The sequence below is a fragment of the Eurytemora carolleeae genome, unplaced genomic scaffold (genome assembly GCF_000591075.1).
Source record: "Eurytemora carolleeae unplaced genomic scaffold, Eaff_2.0 scaffold27, whole genome shotgun sequence".
Classification (NCBI taxonomy): Eukaryota; Metazoa; Arthropoda; class Copepoda; order Calanoida; family Temoridae; genus Eurytemora; species Eurytemora carolleeae.
In genome coordinates, this window is record NW_019396259.1 from 515,455 (window position 1) to 531,326 (window position 15,872).

The following is a 15,872-nucleotide window of genomic DNA, read 5'->3' on the forward strand; positions in this document are numbered from 1 at the left end:
GATGGCTCGAAGACCTTTGATATTTCAACTATGAACTCTGCTGGAACAAACAGTCAGTTGTGAAATATCAATGGTTTATACTTTACTAGCTTTGGCTGAAGTTTTCCATAAACAAGTCAACCCAATCAATTTAGAATTTTTGAACCATGCTCGTGGTTCTACCGAGTTCCCCAATCCTAAAATCTTTCCAGAGGTTCATAAGTTCTCATCAGACATCCAAACAAACAACCAGAGATTACTACTTTATAGATAAACCCAGAGATATAATAATAAGAAAAGTAGAGTTACCGCTGTCTCTTACAAATTATGACTTATTAATAAACAAAACTGCTTCTTCTAAAGCACAGTTTTTGTTTCTGCACAAAAATATACTTATTAATAAACAAAAATGCTTCTTCTAAAGCACAGTTTTTGTTTCTGCACAAAAATATGACTTATTAATAAACAAAAATGATTCTTCTTAAGTACAGTTTTTGTTTCTGCACAAAAAATTTACAAAAGTAATCCCAGTTTTTTTTACTAGCTGCGGATTAAATTGTTTTTTTAAAAATCTTTTTAAAGATATTTTTATTCTCTTTCAAGATTCATTTTAACTTGTAAACCTGAAACAAAAAAGGCAAGAATTATTTTTATTTAAACTTAACGAGTTCTCGTCTTAGGAAATATGTATTCTCTCATTTTCTCATTGTTTTAATTGAAGCTAAAGGGTCGGGGAATAAACTAATGAGTTTCTTCAAATTCTTAAAGAAAGTTTATGTTTAAAGAATGCGAAATATCTAGGAAATTACACAGTTTCTGAATAAATGAGAAAGTTAAAACATCAGGAATTTATTCTACTAAAAGTTTACTAATCCAAAATTCCAAATATGAATTAAAACATAAAAAGGTAGAAAAAACATTGCCATTTGCCGCCGAAAGGATGACAAGTAAAATGGAAATTAACTAAACTCACACCAATAAAACATTATATAAATATTCTAAATTATCTGATCCCTATATATATGCCCCCTGATGGTGTAGATATTTGATATTACAAGTCAGATAAAATAGATCTAACAGAATTCATAATATTGAAACATCATATTGAAACATCATACTTCATATATAAATATACACTGTGTTATGTCATCATAACTAATGAACCCCTGGACCGATTTGACTCGAATTTCGGTTGAGCCATTTTGTAGGAGAAATCTTGGTTTCTAGGCAAAGCTGGGTTCCCAGTTGTTAATAATAAGTATTAGTAAGTAAAATTCAAATGAAAATAATGGCCAAAAAAAGTGTAATTGTTGAAAGTTTTAGCGTTCTTGAATGTTAATGTGCACCCTGTTAGCATTTCCTGGTTGAACTTCATAAATTCATTTCCGGTTTTATAACGAAACTCTAATTACCGTCTCAGAAATATTATGCAGGAGTAATTAACATTATATATATAAACTATATTATTAAGAATTAAGAATTAGTCTGGGTAATCAAATAATGAACTAAAGCATTTCGAATATTTTAAAGGGACTGTATGGCAAATTTAAAGGGACTTTAAGGGATATTTAAAGTGACCTTTCATCAAAGAGATTTCAATGCTCGATTTACAGCGGTCCCCTTGAAACCTTAATCTGCAGAAGCCTAATTTAAAGAATTTTAGACGCGGCTTAAACATGGTTGGTTCGAGATTTGAACTCGCGCTCAAATGGAACCGGTTTTGGCGTTTCAGCGACGCGGTTTTAATCTTTTTTCGCTGGTTTCTTTGTTGTTTTATATGCACAATGAATGAAAAAGTCACTTTTGCAGAAAAACTGCAAATGAAAGTGAACGGTACCAGTATAAACGTCGGACCCAAAAACGTCGGAGGGTACAAACCTAAAACTTCGGACTGGTTCAAATGTTGGACGGTACAAACGTCGGACCGGTACAATCGTCAGACTAGTACAAACGTCGCAATAAGGGAAAACAAATGATTGAATTTTATGGTATAACTAAAATCTACCCAAAGGAACTGAGTTCTTCCCACTTATTATATTCATCCCTGTATTTTGCAACCTGATGCATGATATTAAACTTTGATACTTTCAAACTTAAACTATTTGATCTTACTGATTTCATAGGTTTAAATATCAAAGGTCTACTGCAGGTTGCAAAGATATAGGAGTTGAAACATCAGAATTTGTTTCTTGAACTCAAATTCTTTGTTTTTAAGAGTTGTTTTTACGAGTAACTTCAAGGGATGAGACTTTATTCAGTTGTCTTGAATTTTATCACAATACCACAATAGATGATTGATTTTCAATCTATTTCTCAAAACAATGGTCTTGTTTTTTACTACCTCAACCAAAGACCGACGTTTTTCCTTATAAATGTACCCATCCAACGTTTGTACTGGTCCGACGTTTGTACTGGACCGACGTTTGACCCAGTCCTCGACGGCTGTACCTCCGACATTTGTACTGTCCAACCTTTGTAACGTCCGACCTTTGATACAACGTCCGACGTTTGTACTGGGACCAAATGAACAGTTTAAAATAACAAATTCATTAATATCTAATTCATGCTTAATTAAAAAAGCTCTCAAGGGTACCGTTTTAAATCAAGAATTGCCATCTTTGTATGGCAGGTTACTTGAAATTACGCTCACTGTCCTTTTAAGTTTAGTAATTATGAAGAAAAGAGAAGGAGTACAACCAGCTATGCGATAAGTCAGGGACGTGCTGAAAATTCAAAACATTCATTTCCAAGGAGAATTCAGCCCCCACAGGAGGAGGCTGAGCCCCCCCCCCCTCCCCCTGGACAAATTCTGTATATCGCCCCTAGTTACTTTACAGTAAAATTATATGTTGTATGATGTAAGTACATAAAAAAATCCTCTGCAGATTCATGATTTGCCTGAAATTAAGGCAGTTTATTTATAAAATATTGTTATGTTTAGGCCCCCTATGGTGTATGATTTGCCTGAAATCAAGGCAGTTTATTTATAAAATATTGTTATGTTTAGGCCCCCTATGGTGCATGATTTGCCTGAAATTAAGGCAGTTTAATTATAAAATATTGTTATGTTTAGGTCCCCCTCTGGTGCATGATTTGCTTAAAATCAAGGCAGTTTAATTATAAAATATTGGTCCATGATTTGCCTGAAATTAAGGCAGTTTAATTATAAAATATTGTTATGTTTAGGCCCGCCTCTGGTGCATGATTTGCCTGAAATCAAGGCAGTTGTTGGAAGATCAGTTCGGGTTCTCTGTCCTGCTAGCGGATATCCTTTGGATAGAATCACGTGGTCAAAAGGTTAGTTTTCCCATTTATTCCCTTTCATTCAATTTTTTTTGCTCGATTTTTTGCTAAAATTTGACCTCGTTGTGAGCGACTTTGTGACCTCGTAGCTCCTCTATTTTTAATGTTTATGTCCTTAAGTATGAGAATATATATTTTGTTACAAAACGGATAGATTATAGAGGACGTGAGTCAGACTCTAATAAAAACGCATAAATAACTTCCAGTATATATATTTCTTATAACTTATTACCATAGGGTTCAGAACTAGAGTCCATATCGATATCACACATGTAGATGTTTTATCAGTACTATGCCCCGTATCCGTTCTATCTCATTCTGTTGAATCTTGTGGAACTTGTTTAACGCGGCCAGGCATCGTCTTCCACAAGATTATAGTAATTGAAAACTTTTCTACTATAAAAAAACGAGCTATGATTGAAATCATTTAAAATTTCTATATAACATAATATTTACTTGAATTGGACGCCCCCCTCCCTTTCTCCCTTCTGTAGTATATCTATTTACTCAATGACTATTAAAGCGTGATAAATAAATATTTGACATTTTTTTAGAGAAATTATTTGTTTGGAAAAATTGATGAAATATGATTATATTTCTTTTTTTGATTGTGAAGAATTTTCTTTTGAATCTCAAATTTGCTGCATGGTTTGTAATTCTATTGCAAAGATGCATATTTTATTGAACTTGAGTCTTGACTGTAAAAAAAATTCGACTTTAAAATATATCTAAAATGAAAATAAATAAATAAATATCAAACAAAAATCTACAAAATGGTACTTTTTTAATCTTAATCCTTATTAATGTTCTTTTTTGTAGGGCATAGTGCAATGGTAAATTATGCTTTTAGAATTTAGTAAAGTTTGTTTTTGTTTGAAGTTTTTTTTCTTAATTTGGTGTATATTATTTTTTAAAAAACATTTGATTGTTAAATCTAATTATCCCACAGATTAAGCAGATTGGACAAAAGATTTATTCTTTTTTTAATGCGCATTACGCAATGCAATCTATCTCATTAATCCTAAGCTGCATGACCCAATGCATCGAGTACTATTTCATAAATTGATTTAAAGGAAATAAGTTTTTGCCACAAACTCTAGTTTTTAAATCGCTGTATCTTTGCAACCCGATGTTGTTGTTTAAATTGATATTTTAAACTATGAACTCTTTAAGATTAAATGGTCTAAGTTTGAAACACAATTAGGTTCCAAAGATATAGGGATTAGAAATTTCAGTTTGTTGTAAAAACTCCTTTGCTTGTAGTTAATCCACTAAAAATGTATAATGTCTCTTTTATTCTATTCTAAAGGTCGTCATAAGGTCTTCATTGCTTGAAATAATGATGATTAATGTAGATTTAAATCAAGCGTCTAATTGTTAAACTTTAGATGGACGAGAATTGCGCACAGATGGCAAGGTTCAGGTGTTTACGAATGGAACCATGGAGATATCAACGATATCAGCTCAGGACGCCGGAAGCTACTCTTGCGCCGCGTCCAACAGGCAGGGTCAGGTCGCTTCCAAACACACGCTGCTGAAGGTCATAGGTTAGTAAACCCAGCTTGTTTGTATATATGTTGTTAATTTTAAAAGAAACATGTATTATTTAAATTTTATAATTCGGGGAATTAGTTGAAATGTAAATACATTTTTTCAACAGTTCTCTCAATCTTATTAAACTTTGGAATCGAGAATATGTTCCTAATTTTGTATTTGTATTCATAGATTTTCATCCATTCAGATCTCATTCAAACTTTACAAATTATTAATAAAAATATTTCAGTTTTCATCCCAACATTGTCTAACTTGAGATGATGGGCTCTCTCATTGCATATTGAGGCCTGAACTCACATTTGAACCATGTGTCACAATGGAGGACATATCGGTTCATCAGTTCAATCCTTGCAAAATTCAAAATGGCCACCTTTCTAGGATTTTCATGTTTTCCCGCGTTTTTTTTTTCTAAACCAGATTTTTTACTTTCAGTTCCTCCGCGAATTCAGAAGCCCGGTGAAACGCATAGATCCCTTACTATAGATGAACGCGTATCATTACTTTGCTCAGTAATTGAGGGGGATGAACCCATTACAATGATTTGGCTAAAGAACGGGGCAAACATTTCGGATTCAATGGAGGCCGAAGTTAATTTTGTCGGTCACGACTCAATACTCCGGATAAATAAACTGGGGGAGCATCATATAGGGAACTATAGTTGTCGGGCTTCCAATCCTGCCGGAGATACGGATATTTTCTTCTTTGTTGAAGTCAAGGGTACGTTCTAATTATTCTTGTATTTTCCTTGCACTGCACTTTTCCTAGTCGCACCAAAGATTCAACCTTTCACCTTCCTCGGAGACTTGGTGGAGGGTTCTAAGGGAGTTCGTCAGACCTGCTTCGTTATAGAGGGAGATCCTCCTCTCCTGGTCTCGTGGTTTAGAGATGGACAGGACCTGGAGTCGGACGAGTCTGTTCGAGTCACTAGAATAGACTCTTTGACATCCATGCTGGCCATATCTGATCTGACCAGCCGCCACTCAGGGAATTATACCTGTGTGGCAAAGAATGATGTAGCAGCTGTCGCTGAAACAGCTGTTCTTCTGGTTAAAGGCAAGTAGCACATTGCACAAATTAATTTTGCATGCAACACATATTTCGCACAAGCACCAGCACTTTATCTTTCGTTCAATTTTGAATAATCTGCAAATTTTCTACTTTTCTGCACTTGGTTCAAACTCTCATATAATGTTTTAGTAAAAAGGCGTCATATTTTGAATGCACGCCAGTTTAAACCCCAACTCAATTTCGAAAAAAGATTCTAACCATTAAAAAATACATTACTAAAATCAGTTACTTAAAGGGACTGTATATGAAATCTTAAATATAGACCTACATTTTGAAGCCGCATGTCCGATTTACAACGGTACCCTTTAAATCTTAATCTGACAGAGATATTTATATTTTCTTAATGGTGCCGAGGAACTCGACTGTATACATATTCACTATTCAGTGCTAAAGACTTCAAATGGTTCTCAAAGCAACTTAAATTTCAGCAAAAAAAATAGGAATTCTCCATGATCCATAATTAGATAATGGCAAGGTTATAATGCACGGAAAGCTAATTGCAGTTGCGTACACCTCTGAAATGACTTTCTTTGCATTATAATCTTGGAAAATAGTTTCTCCATTATCAATAGTTTGAATTTACCGTCGCGATTCTATAAATGGAGAGTCATTTTAAATCGCGTCAACAGTCCATTTAAAATTAATATAACTTTGAAATTTATAAAGAAAGCAACCCAAGAATATGTTTGTTGTGTAAACAAAAGTGTCCAATTTGCACTATAAACACTAGATATTACTGGTGTTCACTGTACACAGCAAAACATAGAATTCTAGCAGAAAAGCAGAAAGTTTGTTATTTTCGGAGAGTGTTCATGGATTTAAAAAGAAGGGTTTAGGATAAATTTAGACTAAATCTGCTTCAATACAATGTGATGATTATGGCTCTAATTTTTGAATCCCTATATCTTCGTAACCTATTGGTGTAAACCTTTGGCATTTCAAACTTAGATTGTGGGAAAGACTCAATTCCCTTGAAAAAGCTCTATTTATGGACGCAAAAATCAAGAAACATAGGATTTCGATAACAAATAATTCGACCTGCTTCTTTAAGAAAATTCATGAACATTCCTGAAATTTGTTTAAAAATTTATTAATCGAATTTGTTGACTTCAGTGCCCCCGACCTGGATCAATGCTCCAGTATCACAATCCGCCATTGAAGGACAATCTGTAGCATTTCCTTGTGAGGTCCGAGGAGTTCCTCCTCCGGTTCTTAAGTGGACGGTCAAATCAGGTAGCTAGACGACACTGACATCTCAAATCAGGTAGCTAAACGACACTGACATCTCAAATCAGGTAGCTAGACGACACTGACATCTCAAATCAGGTCGCTAGACGACACTGACATCTCAAATCAGGTAGCTAGACGACACTGACCTTTCAAAATGTCAGGAATTATGAAAGCTCTACTAAATTCGTACAGGTCCGACCCTATTCTCGTACTGTACTTCTCCCCATAATTGACTATATTAAAAGTAAGACATTTAATTATTTATTAAGATTTTTTCCGCAATTGCTCGGCTTTGCCTTTGACTGGGACTTAAATGTATCTAGAGTTTGCAGTGATAAATTGTCTTGACAGAATCCTAAGCAATTCTCTCACGCAAAAATCCATCAGAATTTTCCAAATTAAACAAATCTAGAAGCAAGTTTTCAAATCTACATGATTAGGGCTACAAAAAGGTATGAGGCCTAGAATATTTTAGCTTAATTTTCATAGTTTTTTAATCAATGTGTCTGATTGTCAACTTTTTAAAAGTGATAATTCTCATGATATTAAAGTATCTTTTATTTTCTTCAATGATTTTAAGAATACCCTGAATAGTTTTTCAAGAGGTCAAAACTTGTGTGTTGTTAATCCCAAGACCAAGCGATTGCTGTTTATTGTTATAAAATGAATTGGGGGTTTTATCTGTTAGGAATAACTAAGATTGAAGGATCAAATATAACCGTATCCCTGAAACTTAAAAGTTGTTACAGTGAATATCAACTCAAGCGATGTAGCTTAGCGCTTTATACAAAAGTTTTGATATTAGATTAAAGTTCAACATCTTTCGAACCCGTTCAAATCATATTCTGGCTCAGACGTTTTGAGAAGACAAATAGAGTTAGAGATAGAAGTTAATAATTAACAGTTATTGTATTAAATCTAGAAAAAAGAAAGCCCCTCACCCCCTCCTCAATGTTTTTTTTCATGACACCCTGTAATGGTTGCTTCTGAGCACCAAGCATTAACCAGAAAAACACTTTAGAAAATGAATTCAATAGGTATATTTTGTTGATAATTTCATCTTGTTATAATAAATGGAATTTGCACAATAATCATCAAATTAAGTTATAATAATCCTTGTAGGCTTTGGAACAATTTCATGAAATGAATCTAATGAATAAATTCAAAGTTACAGCGTTAAAGTTGAAGAAATTATGGAGATAGCAAGGGGGGAAGGAGGAATGTTTAATGGAAGAAAAGAAAAAGAGTGTCTGTCTATACAGAGAGCCCCATAAAACTGTGGAAGAGGACCCATTTCACTTAATAAGTTTATTCTACCGGTAAAACAATTTATTCCATAACAATATCAAATATAAAAAGATTACAAAATTTCGTCTTTCTATTCCACAGGTTTATATGAGGAATAGAAAGGGGGGAAATATCTCTCAATTTTATTAAATGATTTTCACAAATTTAACCATTAAACTATGGGTTCAGAATTAAACCCTGTTGTGTGCTCAACATTTACCATTTCATCCCGGGGTTTAATCACAACGTTTCTCTTCTCATCTTAATTAATTTTTCATTTTAGAGTTTAAACCCTGATAAAATTATTTTAGAGTGGGAAACCCTGATAAATTATTTTAGAGTGGAAACCCTGATATAATTATTTTAGAGTGGAAACCCTGATATCATAATTTTAGAGTGTAAACCCAGATATAATTATTTTAGAGTGGAAACCCTGATATAATTATTTTAGAGTGGAAACCCTGATATAATTATTTTAGAGTGGAAACCCTGATATCATTATTTTAGAGTTGAAACCCTGAGATAATTTTTTTAGAGTGAAACCCTGATATAATCATTTTAGAGTGGAAACCAAGATATAAATATTCTAAAGTGGAAACCCTAATACCATTCTTTTTATTCGTTTAGCTTCATATCCCTAACTTTTTTTCACATATTCATTCTGAAATTGGATGAAAATTCATAAAACTTTTGCAAAATGAAGTATCTTTTAACCCAGGATTTTTTGTTCTTTTTTATCAGACCTTAGCTGGCGTAAAGTTAGATAGATACGGAGACAATATAGTAGATTCTAGATATAGTCTATATACTTTTATTTCCTCTGTTCATTTCCTTTTATTAAGATTCTTTTGTATCCAATATATTTAAACTTTCTGTATACTTTTTTCTATAAACTGAGCATTATTTAATACTTTTCTAGAAAACAAAATAGTACTTCAAAGTGTTATGCAATTTTAGCCGAAAGTTGCCGTTTTTTAAAATTCCTCTCGTTTCGTTTTCGCTTTCAACCGTAAGTTTTTTTTCAAAAACGGCTAATAATTCGTTACGTTAACAATTAAAAATTAACAGTTTTTGTCTTTCGTTAACGGACTCTTCCGTTAATTTTCGGAAACCTCAGTTTCGTTAACAGAACTTTGCCCAGCCCTACTCTTCTCATACTCCAATTTTTCAAACCCTTACATCTTTCCCACCTGATGTAGTATTTTGACATTTCAAACTATAAAAGTTGCTAGACTAACTGACACGGTTTGCCCTACCATCTGATTATATGTCCGGGCGATACGGTACAAACTGGGACCGGAAAACTTCGACCCGGCTCGGAAATTCAAATGTACTACAGCTGCCCGTGAACTACCATTATTTTAATTTTTAAACTTATTTATTGTTATTTTCCATAAAAATTATTTATTTCCCTCTCAACATAATGGTGAAGAAACTTCAATCTTCTTTTTATGACTCAATAAGGAAATAGTTTTTGGAAATTGATTCTCTATATTGTAAATATTGAAGAAATTTAACAGTTTCCGGTTCTATAGATTCCACACATCAGTCCTTAGTAATCATTCACTCGGATCAACACAGCCAATAAAAATGATGCATACAAATTTACAAATTTTGAAGGGTTTCCAGGCAGGTTCTCTTAGGTTACCTTTACCTAGTAAATCATACTTTTTTGTAGCCTTTGACAAAATTATTTTAAAGCTGAAAACGCTCATTTCTTACTTTTGTTTCAAAGTAATGATTTTGCAAAGTTCTAATAAAGTATTAAAGTCTTTGCCTGCAAAAACATTAAATTTTCTAATCTCTTTATCTTTGCACCCTGATGGTGAAGACCTTTGGCATTTCAAAGTTCAAAGTTAATAACTACGATTAACGATATCAGGTCTAAACAGGAATTAGAAAATAACACTTGTGGCAAATACTCAATTCACACAGTGCCATAATGAAATTACACTTGAATATTCTAAAAATATTAAAATAATGATATTTCAGAAACTCATTTTATTTTGGTATTTTTTAATCTAAATAAAAAAAACGATTAGTCATCAAAATGTTACCATCCCAGGTCACCTTTTTTACCGTTTTAATCTGGCGACCATGTATAAAAATTATCTAGTTTTTCTTTTCCACTTTATTTTGGTGTACTCATTATAATTATATATATACAATACATATTCATTATAAAAATAAAATTTAATCTTTGCTTGGAGTCGACACTGAAAAACAGTATTATAACTGGTTATTTCTTGAATAATGTTTTTACTTGTTTTTCTATATTTTCTTATAAAACTGTGCGGGGGGTTGGAAACAAGTGTACATTTATAAAGATTTATTGGACAGAATTGTGGAGAAGGGTTTAAAGAAAAGCTAAGAAGGAGAAATAAAAAAAAACCGAGAAACAAATTTGCAAAGAATAAGAACTGAAGCTTTGCCACAGACTCAAATGTTGTAAACCTTTGATATTTTAAATCAGACTGTTTGATTCAACAGAATTCGAAGTTTGAAATATCAAAGGTTTACGAAATCAGGTTGCAAATATATTGGGATTAAAAAATTTAAGTTTGTGATAAAAAAGAAGAAAATATATTATAAAGAGAAATAGTGAATTAAAACGACAACGAAAGACGAAAAACAAAAAAAAATTATAATTTTTTTGTTGACGATAAATTTGTATTTTGTTTAGGTGGGGATTTGATGGTTTACTCCACCCTTGGATTGAGTAGGAGAGGAGAGGATTTGGAAATACAGGATAACGGAACCTTGATCATATCCAGGGCTGCAGTCAGGAACGATTTTAACCCTGGAGAAAAACATGTTTTTATCTTTCATTCTTGTTTTGTTTCATACATTTTGTTAGAGCGCATTTAATATATGAACATATTATGAAAACCTTAGCTGATCCAGAGTAAAAATGTTAGACAAAAATTTGCGTATTATAAACACTTTAAAAGCCAATGCAGTTTTAACCGTTTCAAATGCATTGCCACATACGCATATTTACTGATGCCCATATCTTTGCATCCTGGTGGTAAAAAACCTTTAAAGCTTTGACGTTTGAAACTTAATGTAACAAAATTCATAGTTTGATATATCTAATGTCTCTTAAATTTGATTGCAAAGATAAAGAGATTAGAAAATCAGAAGTTGCCAGCACAATCTCAGTTCCTTTACGTTACGTTCCTTTATCTTCAGTTTTCCTACTGCATTTCGCAGTTCGCGAAAAATGAAAGGGGGTATGGGCTTACGGTAAAAAATAAGCGCTTTTGATTGCTATTACTTCTATCTGTTGCGTCTTTAAGGAGAAAATAATTATACCGAATAAAGTAGCGTCCATACAAATTAAGAAAGTTGCAACATTCAACTCGAATCGTAAAAAAATCAATTTAATTCCAAAAAAAATCATTCATATATTACAACCAATAATCATCGATGGTTTATTGGCGCATTCGTATAATAGTTGATATTTCATAATATTTTTTAATTTTTTTATGATCTTAGTTTGAAAACATATATTCCTGTTTCCAGGATTTTTGATAATGAAGAAGACATTTTCATATTTCTCAGGAATGTTCGAAAATCCAGCGCCAGCGAAATATTATTTAAAAGAACAATATCAAACATATTATGAAATATTAACTATATACGAATGAGTCGAAAAATAATCGATGACTTTTGTTTGTAACATCTGAATGAGTTGTTTGGAATTAAATTGATTATTTTACGACCCGAGTTGAATGTTGCAACTTTCTGAATTTGTATGGACGCTACTTTCTTCAGCATGAGCCGTTTTTAACAATTTTCTCCTTAGACGCAACAGATAGAAGTAAGATTAGCAGCGACCTAAAACGCTTAATTTTTGCTGTAAGCTTATACCCTCTTTCATTTTTGCGAAAACTCCCTTTACTATATAAGCCCAATTTCTAAATCTCAAAAAAGAAAGTTTAAAATTTTCTATGAAAATGTTCTGAATGGTTTAGCTCTAGCTGTAGAATCCGTGAAATCTTAAAGTTTAGTGAATTATTACCCAGCTTTAAAATCCTGGAACTGGAGTCTCTATAATGTTCATAAATAACTCAAGTTTTCACTCACAGAGCACAGAAAACAACTTTATAAAACTTTCATCAAAGAAAACTCTAGATCAACACAGTTCACATTTTGTAGATTTAACGGTTTGGATAACATTTAAACATATAAATCTGTCTACAAATAAAGCATAAGACAACCAATCCAATTTCTAAAAAAAGTATAATTGATGCCACAAAGTTTAGTTTTGAGGACATCAGCTTTTTAACTTATCTAGTTTTAGACCAAGAAATTGAACTCTTTTAGATAAAAAAGATTTAAGTTTGCAATGATATGGGAATTAAAAAATTTGAGTTTGTGGCAAAGACTCAATTCCTTTAATTTTTAATTTAACGTTTATTTATTCGGTTTGTTTTTCAAGTTTTAATGCAATTATACATATATCCGGCGCAAATTATATTTTTCCAATTCATTAAATTATGACGGAGATAGATAATAAAACTAGGTTTAAACATTGTTCTCCAGGGATGAGGGTGAATACACTTGCTCAGCGGAGAATGGTGTCGGAGAAGCAATCTCAACCTCGGTCTCCTTAAAGATAAATGGTAGGGACCACACCACAACTTTACAGGGACCATAACTTCTTGACCTACAGTGATAACCAGAAAACTCGGAAATATGAACGTGACTTTTAGACTAAAGTTATGACTTTAAATACTCCAGTGAGCATGCGACACAGTAATTGTGCAGTTTTCTGGTTATCAGTTATCACTGTATTAAACAATATTATTTTCAATAGTTATTCTTATTTTTGTTTTAAAATTAAGAGTTTTTTATAGAAGTTGATTATTCTCTTTGGTATTGCCAACTAAAAAAATAAATGGGAACCATACAACCTTAAATAAATTTTCTTGGACAAAGGAATTGAGTCTTTGCCACAAACTCTTATTTTCTAATAACTATATCTTTAAAACCCAATGTCATAGACCTTATACATTTCAAACGAAATCAAATAATCTAAGTTTGAAATATAAAATGTTTACACTATCATATTGCAAAGATATAGGAATTAGAAAATTTGAGTTTGTGGCAAAGACTCAATTCCTTTCTGTTCATATTTTCGTACAACGTGTTAGGAATTTAAAATTGTTAAAAGTTCATTTAATAAAGTTTTAAATTTATAAACTGTAATGAAAGTTCCATGATTAAGAACTACTTTGCAAACTTTACGGTTGTCAGACTAAACTTATAGGAAAGTATATTATAGGGGTTCCAGGACTAAACTTGTAGAAAAGTATATTATAGGGGTTCTAGGACTAAACTTGTAGAAAAGTATATCAAGGGTTCCAGGACTAAACTTGTAGAAAAGTATATCTGGGGCTCCAGGACTAAACTTGTAGAAAAGTATATCAGGGGTTCCAGGACTAAACTTGTAGAAAAGTATATCAAGGGTTCCAGGACTAAACTTGTAGAAAAGTATATCTGGGGCTCCAGGACTAAACTTGTAGAAAAGTATATCAGGGGTTCCAGGACTAAACTTGTAGAAAATTATGTTATGGGTTCAAGGATTAAACTTGTAGAAAAGTATATTAGGGGTTCCAGGACTATACTTGTAGAAAATTATGTCAGGGGTTCCAGGATTAAACTTGTAGAAAAGTATATTAGGGGTTCCAGGACTAAACTTGTAGACAAGTATATTAGGGTTCCAGGACTAAACTTGTAGAAAAGTATATGAGGGTCAGGACTAAACTTGTAGAAAAGTATATCTGGGGCTCCAGGACTAAACTTGTAAAGATATGTCAGGGGTTCCAGGACTAAACTTGTAGAAAAGTATATCAGGGTTCCAGGACGAAAATTGTAGAGAAGTATATCATGGGTTCCAGGACTAAACTTGTAGAAAAGTATATTAGGGGTTCCAGGACTAAACTTGTAGAAAAGTATATTAGGGGTTCCAGGACTAAACTTGTAGAAAAGTATATTAAGGGCTCCAGGACTAAACTTGTAGAAAAGTATATTAGGGGTTCAGGATTTAACTTGTAGAAAAGTATATTAGGGGTTCCAGAACTAAACTTGTAGAAAAGTGTATCAGGGGTTCCAGTACTAATGATTTTTACCAAACTTGACATATTTCAGCTCCACCGAGATTTATGATGGAGACTGAAGGAATTCTCTCCGTACATCAGGGATTCATTTATTCATTAATCCATACTTCATTTAATCTTTTAATTCATTATTTAATCCTTCCTTCATTTAATGCTTTAATTCATTTTTTAACTAATCCTTCCATTAATTCATTTTTTCATCCTTTAGTCTATTCATCATATACTTAACCCCCCCAGGTAAAACTGCTGTGTGTAAATTTAGAATATATTTAACCCTGTTAAATACCTTGCTAGAGGGTCGAGAGACAAGAACTAAATATTCGGAGAATTAAATCTCTCCTTAAGTAGATAATACCTTCCACCACTTACACAGATCAGTTCCTGAGAATTGGAGTTTCTTAATCCTTCAAGATTTATTCCAAATCTACATTTATTATTTTTAATAGTTTCAAGGATAAGATATCACCCAATGCTCTAATTTATACCTTGAGAAGAATTTACTGAATCCTATAGGGTCGACCTGTAGAACTGCTCTGCAAGGCTCGCGGAGATGATCCTATCTCTATCTCCTGGGTGAAGGGAGGACGGGAGCTGGTTGCTGAACCAGGACGGACATCCATCACAGTAATCCGGGAACTGGAACACGTGACCAGCAAGTTTGAGATTAGGAATGCGCGAAACACGGACAGTGGGAGATTTGAATGCCAGGCCTCGAATCCTTTCGGAAAATCCTTCTATCATATTCAACTTCAAATTTGGGGTGAGAATTTTAATTTTATCGCTTATGCTACCTAGAAACCAATATTTTTTTTAAACATTTTTTACAGCAGGATCCATAGAAGTTGTGATTTTATAGTCCAACGCACAGAACACAGGCATTGTGCTGTGTATTCATTTAATAATTATCTATGTGTACGAAAAAAATATACTTATACTAATACTTTTGCCATTAAGATATAACGTCGAATACAAAGAAGATTGCTTAATTGTCATCCAGCAAGTTTTATCAATGTATAAATCCAGCTAGTTTTATCAATGTATAAAACCAGCTAGTTTTATCAATGTATAAAACCAGCTAGTTTTATCAATGTATAAATCCAGCTAGTTTTATCAATGTATAAATCCAGCTAGTTTCATCAATGTATAAGTCTAGTTAGTTTTATCAATGTATAAATCCAGCTAGTTTTATCAATGTATAAATCCAGCTAGTTTTATCAATGTATAAAGCCAGCTAGCCAGCCATCACACGAATTATTTCTCTATTTAAATAGATGTTTTGTAAAATTGAGAAGCTTTAAAATATTTTGACATCCTTAGGATTCATAG

The 15,872-nt window shown here is 32.7% G+C and overlaps 1 protein-coding gene across 1 annotated transcript in view; it reads left to right on the top strand.

Annotated features, from left to right (window-relative positions):
• Nucleotides 1–15,872, top strand: part of LOC111699552 (Down syndrome cell adhesion molecule-like protein Dscam2) — a gene marked incomplete at its 5' end in the record, with an annotated part of 34,186 nt that overhangs the window by 8,855 nt on the left and 9,459 nt on the right. Inside the window, 8 exons of the mRNA XM_023470252.1 lie at nt 3,166–3,276; nt 4,671–4,829; nt 5,602–5,889; nt 7,018–7,137; nt 11,105–11,207; nt 12,970–13,049; nt 14,578–14,627; nt 15,060–15,306. Of these exons, the coding sequence (XP_023326020.1) occupies nt 3,166–3,276; nt 4,671–4,829; nt 5,602–5,889; nt 7,018–7,137; nt 11,105–11,207; nt 12,970–13,049; nt 14,578–14,627; nt 15,060–15,306 (1,158 nt within the window). The remainder of the gene's footprint in view (nt 1–3,165; nt 3,277–4,670; nt 4,830–5,601; nt 5,890–7,017; nt 7,138–11,104; nt 11,208–12,969; nt 13,050–14,577; nt 14,628–15,059; nt 15,307–15,872) is intronic.